This window comes from Notamacropus eugenii, chromosome X, assembly GCF_028372415.1.
Source record: "Notamacropus eugenii isolate mMacEug1 chromosome X, mMacEug1.pri_v2, whole genome shotgun sequence".
NCBI lineage: Eukaryota > Metazoa > Chordata > Mammalia > Diprotodontia > Macropodidae > Notamacropus > Notamacropus eugenii.
Window position 1 is genome coordinate 60,494,783 of NC_092879.1, and position 20,009 is coordinate 60,514,791.

General features: G+C 39.6%; 1 protein-coding gene across 5 annotated transcripts in view; it reads right to left on the bottom strand.

Moving 5' to 3' along the window:
- The window catches only part of MCF2 (MCF.2 cell line derived transforming sequence), a 141,732-nt gene that overhangs the window by 19,007 nt on the left and 102,716 nt on the right, over nucleotides 1-20,009 (bottom strand). For all 5 annotated transcript variants that reach the window (XM_072626542.1, XM_072626540.1, XM_072626543.1 and 2 more), the window contains 10 exons: nucleotides 19,107-19,192; nucleotides 18,604-18,692; nucleotides 14,479-14,545; nucleotides 13,093-13,208; nucleotides 12,923-12,992; nucleotides 10,284-10,376; nucleotides 9,189-9,281; nucleotides 7,182-7,307; nucleotides 5,805-6,026; nucleotides 574-666 (listed from right to left, as the gene is read on the bottom strand). In XM_072626542.1, the coding sequence (XP_072482643.1) occupies nucleotides 574-666; nucleotides 5,805-6,026; nucleotides 7,182-7,307; nucleotides 9,189-9,281; nucleotides 10,284-10,376; nucleotides 12,923-12,992; nucleotides 13,093-13,208; nucleotides 14,479-14,545; nucleotides 18,604-18,692; nucleotides 19,107-19,192 (1,055 nt within the window). The remainder of the gene's footprint in view (nucleotides 1-573; nucleotides 667-5,804; nucleotides 6,027-7,181; nucleotides 7,308-9,188; nucleotides 9,282-10,283; nucleotides 10,377-12,922; nucleotides 12,993-13,092; nucleotides 13,209-14,478; nucleotides 14,546-18,603; nucleotides 18,693-19,106; nucleotides 19,193-20,009) is intronic.

Here is a 20,009-nt window from a genome sequence, read left to right on the forward strand (position 1 = left end):
TTCTTCCAAGAAAACCCACAAAGAGTCTGAAATAACTGAACAAGAACAACAGCATGGCTTCTTCCAACTCTATGATCCTAGGATGTGAGCATATTGAGCAAGTCCCTTCCCACATCTAGGCCTTAGTTTTCTCATCTGCAAAATGGAGGCATTATATTAACTACACTTTGAAGGACTCCTCCAGCTCCATATATATAGTCCTACTATTGTATGATCTGTGTGACCTTGGGTATGTTCTTCCTCTCTAGGAACCTAGGTTTCCTCATCTGTAAAAGGGGTTGAATTTGATCATCTCCAAGATTACTTCCCTGCTCTAACATTTTATGATCTTCTATGTAAAAGTTCTATAATCATATGGCTGTACCACAATTTACCTAGAGAGTATGTTTCAAAGAAGAATCCGTATAGATCAAGCATTTGGGAAATCAAATAGTGTCTTAAATATGCTATGGGAAAGGAACTCTGATGTGAAAACTTTTGTGAGATGCAAACATACTCCACGATTTATGAACTTTCGAAATCCCGATTTGTATGTAACAGGCTTTCTGAAGGCCATCTTAGAAAGTCACTAACCTGCACAATGTAAACTTCTTCTCGCCCACTGTAACAGATTTCAAATTTGCGGTTATCTCCTTTCACATTCTCAGTGATTCCAACGGCGCTCATCTGCAAAACAAGGACAGATTCCATGAGCCTTTTATTTCGAAGCTGAAATTTAACTAGGGCCATGCACAGTACCATATTCTACATAAAAAAATGTCATGATCCCTACAAAATGAACATTTTGCATTCAGCAATTATGAATTACCAAGCCACAAATTCTATCATAGTTAAGAACATATAAATGTTTTCAGTGAAACATCACAGCTTAACTCTAAGTACTCATTGTAATTTGGAAAATGGATTATTAGTTCTAGAGGAGATAAAAAACAAACATTATAAATCCAAGCCAAGTGATTCATTTTAAATTGGTCCTGTGTAAATCTTTAAGTAGGTGCTCTTTTAAATGAACTACATGCTCTTTTTCCATGTTGTTTGTTTTTTAATCAGACACGGAAGTTAAAATGCCCGTAAAGTTCAATAAGAAAATGTATCCAAGAAATTGATTTAGGACAGCTATTTTCTGGTACTTGATCACCTGACACATTTATTTAGTTGTATTTAACTTTGTTCCATACAGTCAATCCCCAATTAATGAGTAAGCAAATTTAAAAATCCATCCAAATGGGCAACTATACACTACCTCCTTCTACCCTTACCCACCAACACCCTAGAGAATAACAACATTTTCCTGGGCCAGTGGCACATCTCTTCCCTACCACCTCCTTTCTTCTCCACTGGTGGAATTGTGTACAGAGTACGCGATCCCATTTCTTCTCTCTTTCACCACAAACAGCCCAGCTAATGCCCTCTCAAGTACTCTTCTCTCACAGGTATACACGCACATTTTCTTTAACTCTTATACTTTTCTCTTATTCCTCTAATTTTCACCTAGTTACCTCAGGAAAAAAAAATCACGTTACATACTTCTTTGGGAAAAAACCAAATTAACAATGACTGGCAGGAGTACTGTAGCAAAACATCTGCATGAAGGAAAAGGAAATCCATACGTTTCAAAGTAGAGATATGTTAAAGAACCAGTGCTTTTAACCTCTGGAAGTGTCCAGAAATTTTCTTTCAAAAATATATACATTCACAAAATGCTAGACCTGGAAGGACTTTAGACTTCATCATTTCCAGCCAACTCATTTTACAGAGGAAGAAACTGAGGCCAAAAAAGAGGCAAAGTAATAGGCCTGGGACTCAAACTCAGGTCTTTGGATTTCAGCTCCTGAGTTCTTTCTATTACAACATGTTGCCAATCTACATGTTGGTTCTTCTCTAGTTTTCCTGAAACATCATTATTTTATAGAATGGCTGCTTACTCCGTTTTACTTTTCCCCATTTTGTTTAGTTACGTGTATTATGACTACTCATTTCTACATTTTTGTGGGACATGTATAATATTTTTAGCTATATTATCAATGAGATGTGTGACCCTGGGTAAGTCACTTAATGTTTCAGAGCTTTAGAAATGTTCTATTACATATGGCAGAGAAGGGGCTTGTCTGCATTGATAGAGACAATTTCCTTACTCAGAACTCCTTATACCAGTGAAATCACATGTCTGGTGCAAGAAGAAAAAAATGGATTAGATAGGTTTGTATGGGCTAGCCTGGGAACAAAATAACCACTTATTCAGAGATGATGGTGGAAAGGGCAGGTTGGTGGTGCAGGGAATAGAGTGCCAGGCCTGAAATTAGGAAGACCTGAGTTCATATACAGCCCCAGACACTTACTGTTCGACAAGTCACTGGACAAGTCATTTTACCCTGTTTGCCTCAGTTTCCTCATCTGTTAAAATAAGCTGAAGAAGGAAATGGCAAACCACACCAGCATCTTCACCAAGAAAACCCCAAATGGGGTCATGAAGAGTGAGACATGACTGCAGGATCCAACAGCAAATGGATGGAAAGAGCTTTGGCTATGGAATCTGGTGAGACTAGAATCTGAATCCTATTTCAGACATCTGCATGACTAAGAGAAGTCACCTCACCTCTATGAGTCTCAGTTTCTCCATCTGTAAAGTGGGGATAGTGATAACTGTAGGACTTAAATCACAGGGTGGGCAAAGACTTTAAATGAGGTAATATGTTTGTATAAAGCACTTTGCAAAATTTCAAGAACTCGGAAGTGGTCAGGTAGTACAATGATGGTGTGTTATATTCATAAGAAAAGGCATTCTGAGCTACAAACAACAAACTTGGCGTTTTGGTGACTTATCTGTCTAAGTGAGCTGTGAGAGACAAATGAGGAAGGGGTTACAAGCATCCCTCTCCTGTTGCTCCCACACTAGTAAGGCAGATTCCATATTTCCTTCTCTATCTCTGAGGGTCTTGAAAAAGTTATATTGCATTATGCTATTTTCCCCCCAGGGCTAGCCAGCTGCATCCAGAAAGTCAAGGAGTTCTGACTTCTAACCTAATTTTGTAGCCACACCGAGGTAGGCCCAAGGATATCAACTGAATTGTTCAAAGTCACCCAAGTGCATCAAAGGGACTGGAACTGGACCCAAAGTTTCCTGGGGCTCCCAACGAGGCCTCTGCTCAAACCACTAAAGCAGAAAGTTTCCTTTATGTCTCCGGAGGAGGGATTTAGTCAGCATTGTTAAGGCCTGAGTTATTAGGACACATGCTTTTGAAAATTGGCTTGAAATTCAGTTTGGCCAGATGCAAGTGAATTGCTCTTAGAAGGCCTTCTCTGTACCTACAGGAGGGCAAATGTGACCATTCTAGTCAATTTGGAGGAGGGGGAGAAATACAGAGCCATGATTCCATTGGTTTATGGAACTTCTGGTGAGGAAACTCCCTCTAGCCATGCAAATTAGCAACTAGCCTGCAATTTGCAGCCTTAGAAAATTGCCCATAGATATTGGAAAACCTGTCTGCATGGCCTGGTATCCTAGATTACAGTAATGGGTTTCAGCTAAGCATCATGGGCTCAGCACAAATACATTTCAACTAAAAAATTCCTCTGCACAAAAACATAGACTCATTGCCAGAGCCAAACAGAACCTTAGAGACCACTTAGTCTGGGGGTTTTTAACCTAGGGTCATGTAGTTCCAAGGGGTGTATGACATGGATGGCAAAATAAAATGTATCTTATATTCAGTTGAAATTTCGCATTTTCTTAAATTGCTTAGGAACATTTTTTCTGAAGAGAGATCCAGTCTTCACCAGATTGCCACAGAAAAAGTTAAAAAGCCCCCAGTCTCATCCAACCCTCTCAATTTTACTGATGGGAAAACTGAGGCCCAGAGAGGTAAGATGATTTGCCCAAGGCCACACAGCAGCTTCACAGCAAAGCCAGAACTAGAATTCAGGTCTCCAAATGACAAATCCAAGGTCTTTCCACTGAGTTTTGCTGCCAAAATAATTGAATCATTTCTTTGGGAAAAGTAAATCTATGAGATCAGACACTCTACATGCAAAGTCACACTTTGGTAGAAAAGAGAGTGATTTTTGGGGAACTTAAATCATATGCCATGGAAAGAAGAAATGGCCTGGGAAAACATCCACTCAAATTACTGTATTTTCCGAGACAAAAATAAGGGCATATAGTCTGACAAAGGAGATTCTTTTTGCAAGGCCTCATTCAAAGGACACATTTTTCTCTTGAAACAGGGACCATCCTGGAAAATCTGGGATGTATGGTTACCTAGCCAAGAGTCGAATTTCTTCTCCATTGGCAACAAAATCAGTTCTCTTCATAAAAAAATAAGGTCCGTGATATTTATGAATGTCATTTTCTGCTCCCATAGCCCTTACCAACCTTGTCCCCGAATTATGGGGAGCAAACATAAGGGTTTGGGGGGGGGTTTACATGCATAAATTCCCCCCTGGTGGTTGAAAGCAGCAGTGCTAAAACTCTGAAGGCTTGCTAAGAGCATCTGAAGAGGTTCGAACAGTGATTAAATCACTCTCCCACTTCCAGCAAACAGATTTTAATTACACATAATTCCCACCTCTTCAACTGCTCTTACCACCAGGTTGAGGATTGCTGGGTCCATCAGGAAGGAAATTAGACTGAGAATAAAACCTCTTGAATTCGCTCATCAAAAGCCAAGGGAAGATTCTGGAGAAAAATTGGCATTTTGCAATTAATAAATCCTTAATACCCTTTGACCCTGAGATATCACTACTGGACATATGCTCCAAGCATGACAAAGGTAGAAGGCAAACAAGAACATTTATAGCAACATTTTTGTAGCAGTGAAGGATGAGACTAACTCAGGGAAGAGATAAACAGACTATGGTATATGACTGTAATGGAATAATTGCACCATAAGAAAGGGCAAATATAAGAATTCAGAGAACACCAAGCAGAACTAGAACAGCAACTTACATGGTGTACAAAGAAAAACAACACTGGCAAACATAAGACCTCGGATCAAAGCAGTAACTAACTGTGAATTCAGCTGACTGATAGTGAAACGGGTCTTCCACCTTTCAACAGAGAGGTGCTGCATTTTAGGGCATGTGGAATGAGGCTTATTGGCTCCGATATGGCCAATATGTTTATTTCTTTTGCCTAGATCGGGGTACTTTACCTTTTATATACTATGGATCCCTCTGGTAGACTAGTGAGACCAATAGGCCCTTCTCAGAGTAATGCTTTTAAGTGAATAAAATAAAATGCATAAAATTACAAAGGAAGTAGAAAGTCAGTAAAAATTAAGGTGATCTTTTTTCCTCTTCTGAGCTCACAGACTTCCCCTAAAACTAATGCATAGGATCCTTTGAGGTAGTGGATACCAGGTTAAGAACTCCTGTCAGAGATGTATTTCTTGATTATCAGGGTGAGTTCTAATGGGTCTGGGAAATGAAACTGATTTTTTTAAAGCATCCATAAATCTAGGGGGAAAGGAAGACAGAAATACAAGAGAGAAAATGTGAATGAACACCAGAAATTCTAATCTCTTTGAGTCCACCTCTACTCACAGAACTCTTTGAAAAGTAGACCAAAAGGCTGAACATGTTACATGGCAACAGCACAACACAGTGACACACAGTCCATGAAGCAGAGTTCCCAAAAGGGAAACAGTGGCAAGCATACAAGCACAAGCTGTCTTCACAAACCAAAGAATTGCCCCTGCGCAGGGTCACCTGCATACCACAAGGAGTTTTCAGAGGAGACCTGTAGGGAAAGATATACACGTGGAAGCATCATGATGCTTAAATAAAGGAGATTAAATATGTCTTACTTTTAAATAGTGCTTAAAGCTATAGAAAGATGTTCTCTCATGTCCTTCCCCATGTTCATCTCTCTTCTTACAGAATACGATAGCTTTCTCATACAAGAAAAGGTGGCGTTGCATGGGCTTGAATCGGGCAAAGTCCTTCATTTTGGTGGAACCTTTTCTATGACTAATCCAAACACTGAATGATCCTTGCATTAGTATTCTGCCCAGGTCACTTAGGTTACCCTAGAAGTGAAATTAAAAAAAAAGCAACATTAACACACCAACTAGGATGCCAAGAGCCAGAAACAGGCCACGTTGCATGTGTGGTTTGTCCTTCATTCTCGAAGAAGACCACGACATCAGGAAGATGATGCCATGACTTGCAGGTGAATTGGATTTAAGTGAGGGAGGGCTGTGCAAAGTCACGAGCCTGACCTTCTTCTCTGGAGCCATCTGGGTCCAGTGGCCAGATATAGATCAGGACAACTGGAGATGGCCCCCAACGTCAGAAGAGTTGTGGGAGGAAAGGCACATGAATACCCTCTGGGCAAAACTGGGAATTAGTCTAGCTATTAGTCTAACTATTCTGAATAACAATTTGGAATTTTACAAGAAAGCTCTTTCTATCCATTCACCCAATGACACTACTAGATAAGGATGATGAGTAAGACAGAAAGAAAGACTCCATATACCAAGGTATCCTAGCAGTACTTTTGGGGGCCAGCACAAAACTGGAAACAGATCGGGTATACATCCATTGGAGAATAGCTGAATAAACTGTGGCATAAGGATACAGAGGAATGTTATTGTGCCATTAGAAATGACAAATACAAGAAATTTGGGAACCCATGGGAATATCCGTGAAAATCGATACAGAGCAAAGAAAGTCGAACCAAGAGAAGAATTTAGGCAAAGACTAACTATAATATAAAGGGAAGCAGTGCTGAAAGACAACATGAACTCAAGGATGAATGCGGTTAACCGTGTTGGTTCCAGAAAACTAATGATGGGATGGACCCCCTCTCCTTTCTATCAGTAAAGAGCTGGGGGACTGTTTTTGTTAAATGTCACATAACCTCAGGAGAGGGAGTTGTTTTAAATAGTTTTATTTAACTTTGTTATCAGGGTAGGTTCAGTAGCAAGTGGAGGGGTGGGGATACATCACGGAATAGGTATAGTCTAAAACCGAAAGATACCAATAAAACATATACATCACACATGAACTTGAATATCATAGCAGCACATGTTATGTCTATGACACCAGATCTGAAGTACTCATTCAGCCTAGGACATCCAAATAATGAAGCATAACCAATTCTGTTGGGGTAATCTCATAGTCTCAAAGGTTCATACCAAACATTGATCCCAGGTGTACACAATCACAGATGCTCTACTTACATCATATCCGGTAATGGCAGTCTGGTGCATGGAATCATTGACTGACTTCAGTAAGTCCAACATTGACAAGAGAGCTTCCTGGAGCTGTTGGACACCTTCAGAGTTAGCACTGTACTTGAGTAACTCCTAGAGAGAGACATCAGGAACCAAACTCAATATTACCTGGATATTAACAATTCAAGGAAAAAAATAGATTGGGGGTGGAGGGAAGCTGTGTTTTTTTTTTCCAGGATAACAAAATGTCTCCAATGGAGTTCAAAGAATATGGCACTTGTCTCACTTGTTAGCCTACTGCCACAGCCACTAATTCTTTTCTAAAATGGGGGTTTATGGCTAAGAATCAAAGGTTATGCAAAGCATTGGTCTTCTGCACCATTTCAGGTATCAGTTTAAGAGGCAAGAATGCATAATTGAGAGAGAAATGGACCAGCCTTGGAATAAAGAGAATCTGGGTTTGACTTCTAGCTCTGCCCTGTACCACCTTTAGGGCACTCATTCTCTCGGAGCCTCAGTTTTCTCATCTAGAAAATCAGGAATGATAATGCTTGCACCACCTGCTCTAAAAGGTTGCTGGGAATAAAACTATAAAGAGTAACTATAAATGTGAGGTATTGTAGGGGGCCTGCACACAAGTGTCTGCTTTATTCTTGTTGCACACAGTCCAAGTATATAAATATGCACAAAACCTGGACTGCTCCAGGATAAAAGAAATAGAAGCTGCAATAATGCCCTGGGGGAGTGCTATCTTTATCTTTTCCCGAGGAAGCCAAGCAACCTCTCTTGCAGCACTTCCATTCCATTATGGGTTTGCATTTTTAATTTTTATTAATTCTTATTGAAGGCTATGCATATAAGCTCCTCATTAAAAACACCAGGAAAACAGCTCTTTGGATGGATAATTAAATGGCTAAGACAATTCCAGATGTTCTCAGTTGGATGATGGCTTGAGGTTTGCACCAAAGGGGCTTTCTCACATGGGATGTGACCAAAAAATGGGCATACCTTGGCTAATGTCGTTAAATGGTTCCATAAAACTAAAAATTAGAAGAAACAATGTTGCAGGGGGCACTAAGTATCCTATATCAGTAGTAAGCGATGTAGCAGTAAGCCAACTCAGGGGAGTTAAAACCACCAGGGCTAAAGCATGAGCTCAATGCCAAACATCTGATTAGCATTGCAGATACGATGAATGACACCATGGAGAGGGGTTTAGAGATAATGTACCAATGATGCCGCTGTGAACAGGGACTGCTTAGGGGCAACATTATGCAAGGTATTACTGAATAATGCTTTATTGAAAAATCCTTTGTCTTTCATTTAAAGCTCTCCACAACCTGACTAACCTTTACGATCTTATTTCATATTCCTCTTTTTCACATACTCTCCATTCAAGGCAGATTGGCCTGCTTGCTGCTGTCTATGGACAACAGCTTCTCTTTCCCACCCCCTCTCCAGGCCCACCATGTTTGTGCATTTCCTTCTAATCCCTATCTCCCATAATCCTTAGTTTTCTTCCAATCACAGTTTAGGGACCACTTCCCAATTGCCCCCATTCATTAGTACTCTCATGGTCTCAAAGTTTCTTTGTAATTATTATCTGTGGAGATCGTCTCCCTAGTAAAATATAAGCTCCTAGAGGGAAAGGATTTTTTTCTTTGCATCCCACAACCTAGCAGAGTGCTTGGCACATACTTAATACATAATAAAATACTTAATACTTAGCATTTGATAAAAATGTGTCACAGTGAAATAAAGTGAATGAAGCCAACTGACCCCCAGTGGTGACTCAGGAAGTATGTGACCATGAATTGACTGAGATGGGATGCAATCCACATTGCTGCAGGGAAGACTGAAATCAACCTTCTAAGTAGTTGGGGAATATAACATAACACAGTATGGTACTTGACTTGGCAAGTCTACCTATTCTAAATGCAGTTCTGTGAACTATCAAAACCTTTTGTGATTTCCCCGGAAATTAACAAGCTACAAAAGGCATCATGCGGATACCTTCAAAAGGAGCTGATATTTTGTCAGGCGTTGCACTGGTTTGAGCAGATAGGAGTCCAGGGCAAGTTTATGGTCTAGTTTCTTTTGGCATTCCTGAGTCACAAAAAAAAAGACAGAAAGATCAATGCATCTGAATTATACCATGCCCCCATAAAAGTGCCACTCATTATACGACTAGATCAAAAATGTGGATATCTGTTAAGTCTCAAATAGGAGAAAGAGAAAAAAAAACAGAAGACATCCCAGATGGCACAAGAGCTTAGTATGTATAAGATAATTTACAAAAGACTAGAAATTCTCCCATTAATGTGGTAGAGGAAAACCCCTAAATTCTACAATCCTAAAAAGCAGTGGGTTTATTGCATAATTTATACTTTAAAAAGGTACATTAGCACTGAATTGGCATGCTAAAGAGATGTATAAAAGGGAAAAAAAAACATTCAGAGAAAGAAGGATGGACTGGAGACTAATGTGAAAACATTTCCCAAGACATTGATGTAAATGAGTACGGGTTCCACAGGCCAAGAGTTGAAAAGGAATCATGCGGGATGTGAATAAAGGACTTTTTCGTAAAACAGGAAAACACAACCCACATCACTGGTGGTGTCTTTCTTGAGGCTATTGGCATGCTATCGCCAGATACAGCATGGTCATGACCTTGGGTCCCAAGATTTGGAGACCTCTAAATAGGCAGATGGAGTTTGGACTAGTTGGGGAGAGAGGTATATACCAGAAGGTCAAAGGGTAATAAGGGTAGTTTACAGGGATGGAGGAGAAAATGAGGCAATCAAAAAAAGGGAGCACTCTTGGATGTTCAGCACGGTAAAATGGAGAGAGTGCTAGACTCTGAGTCAGGAAGACCTAGGTTCAAATGATTTCTAACATATAACTGACTGTGTGACCTTGGGCAAGTCATTTAAACTGAGTTTCCTCATTTGTAAAATGAAGGGCTTGGATACAAAGACCTCTAAGGTCCCTTCTAGCATTTAATCCATGATATGCATTACGTGTGGGGTAAACCTAATAGCAAAATTCCAAGAAGAATTAGCATAAGTCATCACTTTTCCCTCCCCTCTCCAAAAAAATAATACTCACCGCGAAAAAGGCGCTTTCTGAACACTGTCTCCAAAGTAGCTCAGATCTGGGTTTGTTCTGACAATACTTCTCATATATCTGAAAATCATTCCTCTGAAAGAGAAAGAATCGGCAATATTGTTGTCTTTTTCCAAATAAATGGATCACAAGGCTAGATTAGAAGCATGTGTGGAGAGATATTAATGTCTATGGAGAGCAAGCCCATTCTCTACTGCACCATGATAAGTCATTTTCCCTCTCTAAGCTTCAGTTTCATCTTCTGTAAATGAGGGGGTTAGACTAGATGGCCTCAGAGGTCTTTTCCAGCTCTAGAACGAGGAGCCTATTGTGACTTTGGGCAAGTCCCTTCCCTTTTTGGGGCCTTAGTTTCCTCCCCTGTAAAATGAAGGAGTTGGATTAGATGGCCTCTGAGGTCCCTTCTAGCTAAGATGCTACCATGCACCACATACTCTTTTAGACACCAGACATGAACAAGTACTACCATTAAAGAATTTCAGACCAACCACTTAAAAGTCTTGAAAGTTAGAGTGAAAAATATAATCTTCTACAAATTTTCAATACATTGATCAGTCTTCCAGGCATATCTCTCTCAAACTACATTGTGTTTAATTATTTTCTATGTCTTGCATTTATTCTTTATATATGTGGCATCCCATATCAAGAGATTAAAAAGTCTAGCTATTAAAAACTAGCTTAAAACTGCACCAAGACTTTTGGGACACCCTAGGTCTGTCCTTGCCATCCCTCCCGTTAGAATCAAAACTCCTCACAAGTAGCATGTACTTTGTCTCTGGTATTAAATCTCCCCAGCAATTAGCATGTAATTGGCACTTAATGAATATTGACTGATTTATTGATGCTGACAGCTGAGAGGGTGTCCTTCAAAATTCTACATTAGCTGTGTGGGACCCTGCTCATGTCAGTTCATCTCTCTGAGTTTCAATTTCCTCACCTGTAAAAGAAAATGGATAGAGAGGAAGTATACCATGGTGCAGAAAGGGATGACCTTGATGCCACAAACACCTGAGGTCAATTCCTGCCCATACATAATGTGCCACTAGGTCATGGGCGGACAAAGAGGTAGAGGACATAGTTTCCACTCTCAAGGGGCCAACAGTCAAGTTAGAGGGATGGGAAATATGCATAAAATGATACACAATGATATAAGGCAGAAAATCCATTGTTGTTGTTGAGTTGGTTGCAGTCACAACTCTTTGTGACCCAGTTTTAGGATTTTCTTGGCAAAGATATTGGAGTAGTTTTCCATTTCCTTCCCCAGCTCATTTTGCAGATGAGGCAACTGAGGCAAAACATAGTGAAGTGATATGCCCAGGGTCCCAGGGTTCAGCTAATAAGCATCTGAGGCTGAATTTGAACTCATGATGTCTTCCTGACTCGAGGGCTGGAGCTCTATCCAGTGCACCACCTACTTGTCCAGAAGATTTATGGGCCTGACCAAGTTATTGCCTAATCAATAAACTTTAGTAGCTCCCAATTCCCTCTAAGCTCAACTATAATCTCCTCTGGCGTTTAAAGTACTTCCCCATTTGACCCTTTCCTTTCTTTTCAGGATTCTTACACATTACTCCACTTCATAAAGTCTATAGTCCAGCATGCTGGTCAACTTTTGGTTCCTCACACACAATGCTTCATCTCCCTCCTCCATGCCTTTGCAGAGACCATCCCCCCATACCTGGAATGTCCTCTTCCCTCTCTTCTGCCTCCTTTAAGACTCAGTTGAAGCTCCACATCCTGCAAAAGCTCTTTCCTGGTTCCCCCCAATAGCCTGCAGCTGCTACTTTTGCCCCACCCCAAAGTTTCTTCCATCACACATATTTTCTACATGCCTGTATACATATGTGTGATCTCCTTCATTAAAACATAAGGTCTTTTTAAGGGTAAAAGCTACTTTCCCTTTTTTCTTCATATCCCAAGTGGCTTGGCATAACGTCAGGCTTATAGGAAGCACTTAATAAATGTGTATCGATTGACTGGTTGATTAAAGATGGCAAATCTCAGAGAATTACAAAAGGAATTAGAATGGAGAAGCCACTATGAGCTAAGGGGCTCTGGGAGGACCTTGCAGAAGAGAAGGGTCTTCTGCTCAGCTACCAGGGCAGGGCAGAATCTAAATATGTGACGGAAAAGTAGGGAGGAGGAGACAGTGCTCCAGGCTGGGTGGGGGTGGACAAGAGGTTATAATGTGAGAAAAGTGTACAACATGCTTTGGGTACAGGGAGTTGCTGATCTCCCTAGAGAGGGTTGGTGATTTAAAAAAACACACACATTTTCTACGGCTTTCGGTGGTAAATTACTGTTTTCCATGGCTTTCCATGGTAAACAGCCACTAAAGACTGTTTTCAGTGCTAGGTTTCCAAGAATGTACATTTAAGGAGAAAGTGTCACCTGTTTTCATGGTCTCTGCTTTAACAAAGGTAATATATCAACAATGGCTCATATACAAATACAGCTACAGATCCTCTAGGTCAACTAGGATCCCCTCAGCACAGCAAGGTAAGAATCTTCAAGCCTGGAAGCCAGTTGGGCTTAAGAACTCCAGGTCAAGAAGTTCTGTTCTAAGAGATAATTCTCTGGGAGGGGGAAAACTATATTGGGAAATGAATAATGATTTAACAAACCCTTTCCAGGAAACATAATCCCATGCGTTGTGGTACTTCAAGGCAGCTTTCCAGGCTATGCAGAAAAATCCTGTGAAAAGTTTAGAAAGAAGATAAAACAACTCTTCCATTGGATATATGAGGGGAAACAATTCTATGAAGTAGGAATGTTTGATTAATCATTAACATACTTGCTATGGAATTCATAAATTTCAGGCATGTTTCCAAAGAGAACGTCCTTCTTGTTTTTCAGGACAGGTGGGATAAGCGCTGCCATCAAAGGGTTGTCCATCTCTTCTCGGTAGCCCTGGCCAACCCAAAAATAGACATCACTTTATTAAGCCCAGATCTTATGCTGCCTAAGAATACTATCACTTGCTAGTAATATTATTGGTATTATTATCCTTATTTTAACAGATGAGGAAGTTGAGATTCTAAGAGGTTGTGACTTTCTCAGGGTCATACAGTTGCTAAGAGTCAGAGACAGGATTTGAATTTGAGTCTTTCTGAACTCAAGTTCAGTGTTCTTTCCACCATACCATGTTCCCTATTGTAAGTCTAAGAATTCCACTAATTATCTTGAGCAATTTTCCATTAACATTCATGTCTTTGTCTATAATGTTGCCTTTTGGGTTTTCTGTGCCATCATTATTGTAACATATGCTGGCTGGATGGGTAAAGCCAGGCTCTTACTTTAGCCTGAGTTCATTATATTTCATTATATTCTTTCAGACACAGAGTGTCTTGTTGTGACTGGTACCAGAGAGTTGCTTGGGGACTGTGTTGTGTGACGGAAATGTCACTGGACTTGGGGTTCAGATGACTTGGGTTTGAGTCCTATCCACTTCAGTCATGACTTGGGCAAATCCTTTGAACTCTGTGGGCTTTGAGTTTTCTCATCTATGAAAATGGAGCCAATGATATTCCTTCCCTATCTAATTCTCAGGGTTGTGGTTAGACCCAAATGAGCACATGTAGTATGATTATAAACTGTAAAGCACTAAAAAAAATTTAACATCATATGATAGTTAACTTTCAGATAGGAGCTCTTTTTCTTTTACAAAACTGTATTCTAGCATCTGGCATATGATAAGCCCTTATTAGACACTTGTTGGATTGGAGTTCAAAGTGAAAGAAACATCCTATTGACACACACGTCATGACAACTTAGTCTAGCATGAATATAAAAATCAAGGCAGCTTTGCTAGAGTGATGGACTTGGAAACAGGAAAGCTTGGATTCAAATCCTGCCCCAAGCACTTAGTAGTTATGTGACCCTGGGCAAGTCACTTCACTTTTCTGAGTATCGGGCACCTCCTTAGGACTTGTCTACAAAGTCAAAGATGGGATAATGATACCAAAAATACTTACCTTACCCAGCTATTGTGAAGATTGAATGAAACTATGTAAATAAAAGCACTATACTATACAGAGTATTTGAAAAGACTTGTGCAGTTTTCAGATTTAATAACTTAAAACTACAGCAAGGCTTTTGAGCCACTCTTTATAAATACAAGCTATTATTTCAGACAAGGGGGAGGAGAGAAGGGAAGTGACTGAAATACAATGGCACTCACCACCAAGATAGAGAACAATTCATCCACGTACACCCTCTCAGTCTCTATTAGCTCTTTTATCACATGGCTGGAAGAAAAGGAAAAACCTTTAATTACTAGAATCTCCATTTCTTTGGTACCTTAAGGTTTATAAAAGCCTAAATAAACCCTGTGAGGTAGACAAGTTCACAAAAGCACAGTTGACCTTGTACATAAGTCAGGATTGTATTGTCAAATGAGAATCAGACAATCTAAACCACCTAAAGGAAAAACCAATTTAGACAAAACACCAGCTAGGTCCTATGGTCAAAGCTAGAAATTAAGTGCTTCTGGGTTGTAACATCAGCAACTGACATCTTGCTACAAGATTTCTAAGATTTCATGCTTATTCTCCCAACTGTCTAACCAGGTCAAATGATTTTTGTTTTTAATTTAAAATTTATTCTGGAGACTCAAAAAAGAAAACCTACTTTTAAAAAAGGATTAGCCCAAAAATTAAAGCACAAGAAACTAGATTTGAGTCCTTACTAACTGTGTGAGCTTGGGTAAGTCACCACCTCTCTCTGGGCCCATTTCTTCCTCTGCAAAATGAAGGGGTTGGGGTAGATGCTCTTAAAGAAGAGACTCCAGCTCTAGGTTCCCCAATACTCCAATAGATCTACACACATAGTCACAAGATAAACGTATATAGTCCCTCCAATGATGCAAGTTGAAACCCATCTATGCCTGGCCATTCTGAATGCCCTTCCATTAGTTTACTAACAGTCAGGGCAGTCTACTCAATAAGCCAGGAGTCTCTTCCAGTTTTCCTGACACCTTGAAAATACCAATGAAGCATATGGAAAACCTCTTTTTAAAATGATTGGCCCTATTTCCTTTTCTGATCTCTATAATGACTTATTTATAACAGTTTATAACAAAATCTGATCCTTATTCTCTGAAATAGAATCTTGGGGAACAAATAACTGAGCATAATAGTTTGGTAATTTTTTTTTCACATAATTCCAAATTGTTTTCCAGAATGGCTGGACCAGTGAATTTACAGTGCCATCAACAGTGTCTGCCTTCCTACAGTCACTCCAACAGTGACCATCTTTTTGTCATCTTTGCCCATTTTCTGGGTATGAGGTAAAACCATAAAACTATTAAAACTGGATTTTCTTAAATTTTTAACAGCTTGGAGAAATCTTTTATATAGTTGTTAATGGCCTGCAATTCTATTCAGAACTGCTTGTTCATATCCTTTGATCACCTATCTATGAAGGAATAACTTGTGGTCCTACATATTTGTGTTAATTCCCTATATGTTTTGGATACAAGAGACATTTAGTACAAAGATACAGAGATATTTAACACAAAGTGTCCCCTCCTTATTATTCTGGTTGTACTGATATGTCCTGCTTTTATATCACCTGCATTTCTCAATGCTTCCCTCCATACCCACTCTCCCAGTCAATCCCTTATACTAAAGAATTAAAAAAAGAGCAAAAAAAGTTCAGCAAAATTAACCAACAAATTAAAAAGTATGATCTTATATGCAACGTGTCATATCCATGGTCCCTTGCCTCTATAAACAAGCCAGAGGAGAAGGGGAAGATGCCTTCTCCTATCTCTTCTTTGGGGACAAGCTCAGTCATTATGATTTCTGAACATTCAGTTTTGAATCTTTTGTTGTTATTTTTCTTCTCATTTACACCATTGTAATCACTGGGTACATTGTTTCCTTAGCTCTGCTACCTTCAATCTTTCTATCCTTTTCTGTATTCATCATTTCTTATAGCACAGTAATATTCTATAATGTTGATGTACCAGTTGGTTTAACCACTCCCTAATCAATGGGCATCTACTTTGTATCCGATTGTTTGCAATCACAGAAAACACTGCTGTAAATATCTTAGTGTATATGAGGCCTTTCTTTTTGTCATTTTATATCTTTTTGTCACTTTTTGACATCTTTGCAGCATGTGACTAGCTAAGGGAGATTTGAGTCAAAGAGTATGGATATTTCGGTCACTTTCTTTGCATAATTTCAAATTACTTTCCAGAACAGATAGACCAACTCACAGTTCCACCAACAGTGCATCAGTTTGCCCATTCTTTCTATAAGTCATCAAACTTTTTTGAACTTTGCCAATTTATGCAAAAACTTCCCAAAGGAAGTCAAAGATAGAAATAAGAGTACCATATATACCAAAATATCCATAGTAATATTCTTGGTAATAGTGAAGAACTAGAAACAACATAGGAGTCCATTGATGGGTTGGTAGTTAAACAAATTTTGGTATATGAATGCGATGAAATAATTGCTGTTCAGTCATATTTTTTAGCCATGTTCCATTCTCCTTGACTGCATTTGGGATTTTCTTGGCAGAGCTACCAGAGTGGTTTGCCATTCTGATCTCCAGCTCATTTTACAGATGAGGAAACTGAGGTTAACAGGGTTAAGTGACTTGCCAGAGTCACACAGCTAGTAAGTGTCTGAGGCCATATTTGAACTCAGGTCTTACTGACTCCAGGCCCAGCGCTCTATCTACTGAACCACTAACTGCCCCTAATGAAATAATAGTGTGCTACAAAAAACAATGAAAATGAGGAACTAAGAGAAACATGGGAAGACTTGTATCAATTGATATAGAACGGAGTGTGCAGAATCAGGAAAACAATATATACGATGACTATACTAACGGAAATGTGCATCCCTTCTTCTGTTGAAGAGTGAAAGGGCTAAGACTATAGAACACTGCCTACATTGTCACATGAGGCTGATGTGTGGCTTACTTGGTTTTGACTTTTTTTCTTTGTCACAGGGGAAACTGCCCCGGGAGGGGGAGAGAGAGGGACATATGCAGAAATATCTGTGCGATTTTTTAAGGCATCAATAAAACTTTTTTAAAAATTTAAGTAGTTAAAAATTTCACTGGAAGAACATCACAGCAATACTGAGATTTTCTAGATAGCAGAATTATTTTTCCCATATTTATATCTATCTCCCAGAGAGGCAATACAATGCAGTGGCTAGAGGACTGGCAAGCTCTGCGATGATAAATGTTTAACAACTGTCTCTCTGAAAAAAACAAAAGTGTGCATGAAACACATATAAGTTCAATCCAGTTATTAATGCTTTTGCCATCACTTTCTGAAGTCTAGACTAGTGGTGTTAAACTCCCAAGAAAAACAGGGCCACTAAATCAGTCGTAAGTACCCTGAAGACCTCATATTGACTTAGTTTTAAAAGGTAATGTCATCTATATTTTATTGTATTTTTTTTATTCTGTTAAATATTTCCCAATTACATTTCAATCTGGTTCCAGCTGCACTCGGGAGCATTGCAGCTGTGGGCTGCGGGCTGCATGTTTGACAACTCTAGTCTAAAGGATGAAGAGAATAGTAAATCAAACCTCGATTTGCAGCATTTGCCAGTTTCTGAGGTGTAAATGCTCACACTGACAATTTTAACAGGCAGCTCTCACAAGCCAATATTTGCTGGCTCTGGAACACAGCCTTAGAATCAGGAAGCTTTAAGTTCAAAACTTGTCTCTGACACGTACTACTTGTGTGACCATGGGCAATTACCTAGCCTCTCCGTTTCCAAGGCAACTGTCTAAGAGTATATGTTAGACATGAGTAGCTAAGCTGTAATGGAGAAGGAGTTTCCTCCAATGGTGACACTGCTCATCGGGACTACCAAAAAAATGTATTAACCTGACTCTCTCATCATTTCAATGAGCGTTTTAAACACAGTCCTTTTCCTGCCCCCCTCCCCATATCTCTGTCATTTGAGAATTTTCTATGACATACAATGGTTCTTCTCTCTCTCTCTCTCTCTCTCTCTCTCTCTCTCTCTCTCTCTCTCTCTCTCTCTCTCTCTCTCTCTCTCTCTCTCCCCCTCCCTCCCTTCCTCTCCCTCTCCCTTTGTCTTTCAACTAGAACCCACCCTACCCCTCAAATTTAATAGAAAATTCCCCAAAATCCTATGAGAAGTACATAGCCAAGGTAGGATTCAAATCTAGGTTTTCTATCTACCAATCCAGTGGTGCTTCCATTACATCATATTGTCTCCCAACCTCTAAATAACTTCTATCTGTTAAAGTAGGTATGAATGAAAAGGATGGGTTGGGTGGAGGTCAGAGCAGAGTGGGATGATACCTTTTAAGCACATTTAAGCTGTCTTCATTCTCTGAAATAAAGTTCTGTGCAGAATTTCTCTTATCTTCGTAATCATGCATCACTTCAATCTGGAAGACATTTGAAAGCAATACAGATTAGCTTTAAAGCAAGAGCAGCTTAGTAGCTGAAGAATAACAGTCACACCACTCATTTCATATTAGTTCTTAGCCTGAGACAGTAACATCCATTTTAATGACCTTCCCGCCTAAACATAAGTCAAAATAGCAACAGTCTGCAACTTCATGAAGCCATGTTCAAGATTGGCAAACCAATAAATAACCTGTGATTCCACAGTCAATTTCAGAATGTTCAGCACATGACCTCCCCTCCCCCTTGAAGCTGATAATGACCCTTCTATAATGAGAGAAAGTTGCTGACAGTTCAGAGATAGTTCAATGACTTGACCATGGTCAATCAGTCAATAAGTGCCAGAGAGGAGATTCAAACTCTTGGCTATAAATTTTATCAGCAATGATTCTTACTTTTAATGAGTTCTGATTTTTTCTTGGCTTCTTTCCAGAAACAGAGAGATCAAAGGCGAGTTTCAAAGAAGAATTAAAGTCCATCCCTTCAATAAAAATAAAGAAAATGTGAGAATCATTCATTTGACTTTGGTATGAATACTAAAATAGGTGTATGCCATTAATTCTGCTTCAAAGATAACGCTCAGAACAGTGAGGTGAAGAAGAACTTTTAAGATTTGGATTTGATCCTCCAGGGAATCAGGAACTTGAAGGTTAAGTGAACCACCAGGTGAGCTGTAGCAGAGTGTCAATTTCACATAATAACAGTACAATATCTTAGAGGGCTTTAAAAATGCTGAACAATCAGTAATCACCCTCACACGATCTCAATCAGTATAAAAGCTTCCACAATTATTAGGACCATCTTAAAAATGATTTAGCAAAGGCAGGGAGCTTAAATAACGAGACCAAACACTCCCAAAGAGCCAATGGCTGGACCAGCCAAGGCTGGATTCTAGAAGTTTCCAATTCCCAGGTGTAAATACTAAAGCTAGTACTCAGGGAAGGAACACATTTGGGTCCTTAAAAAACAAATAGGAAACGCTGGAATGGTTGTGATCTCTATGCATCACAACTCACTACTTATATTTATATGAAAAGGTAGTCTCTGGGGTTTCTTCCAGTGCAAAAACGTCCTAAGGAATTGTCCGAGGTCCACAGACACTAAGTGAGACTCCCAGAGTCATAAGACTAATAAGCCTCTGAGGTGGGAATTGAACCAAGGTCTCCTAACCCCAAGCTTAGCATTCTTTCCATTGTGTCCCATTAGGTGCACGAATATGTAAAGGATCTGTGATTTCATTAGCATTTTGGATTCGCAGCATGTGAGTTCCCTCCACAAGGCAGGTCACAAGCCATCCA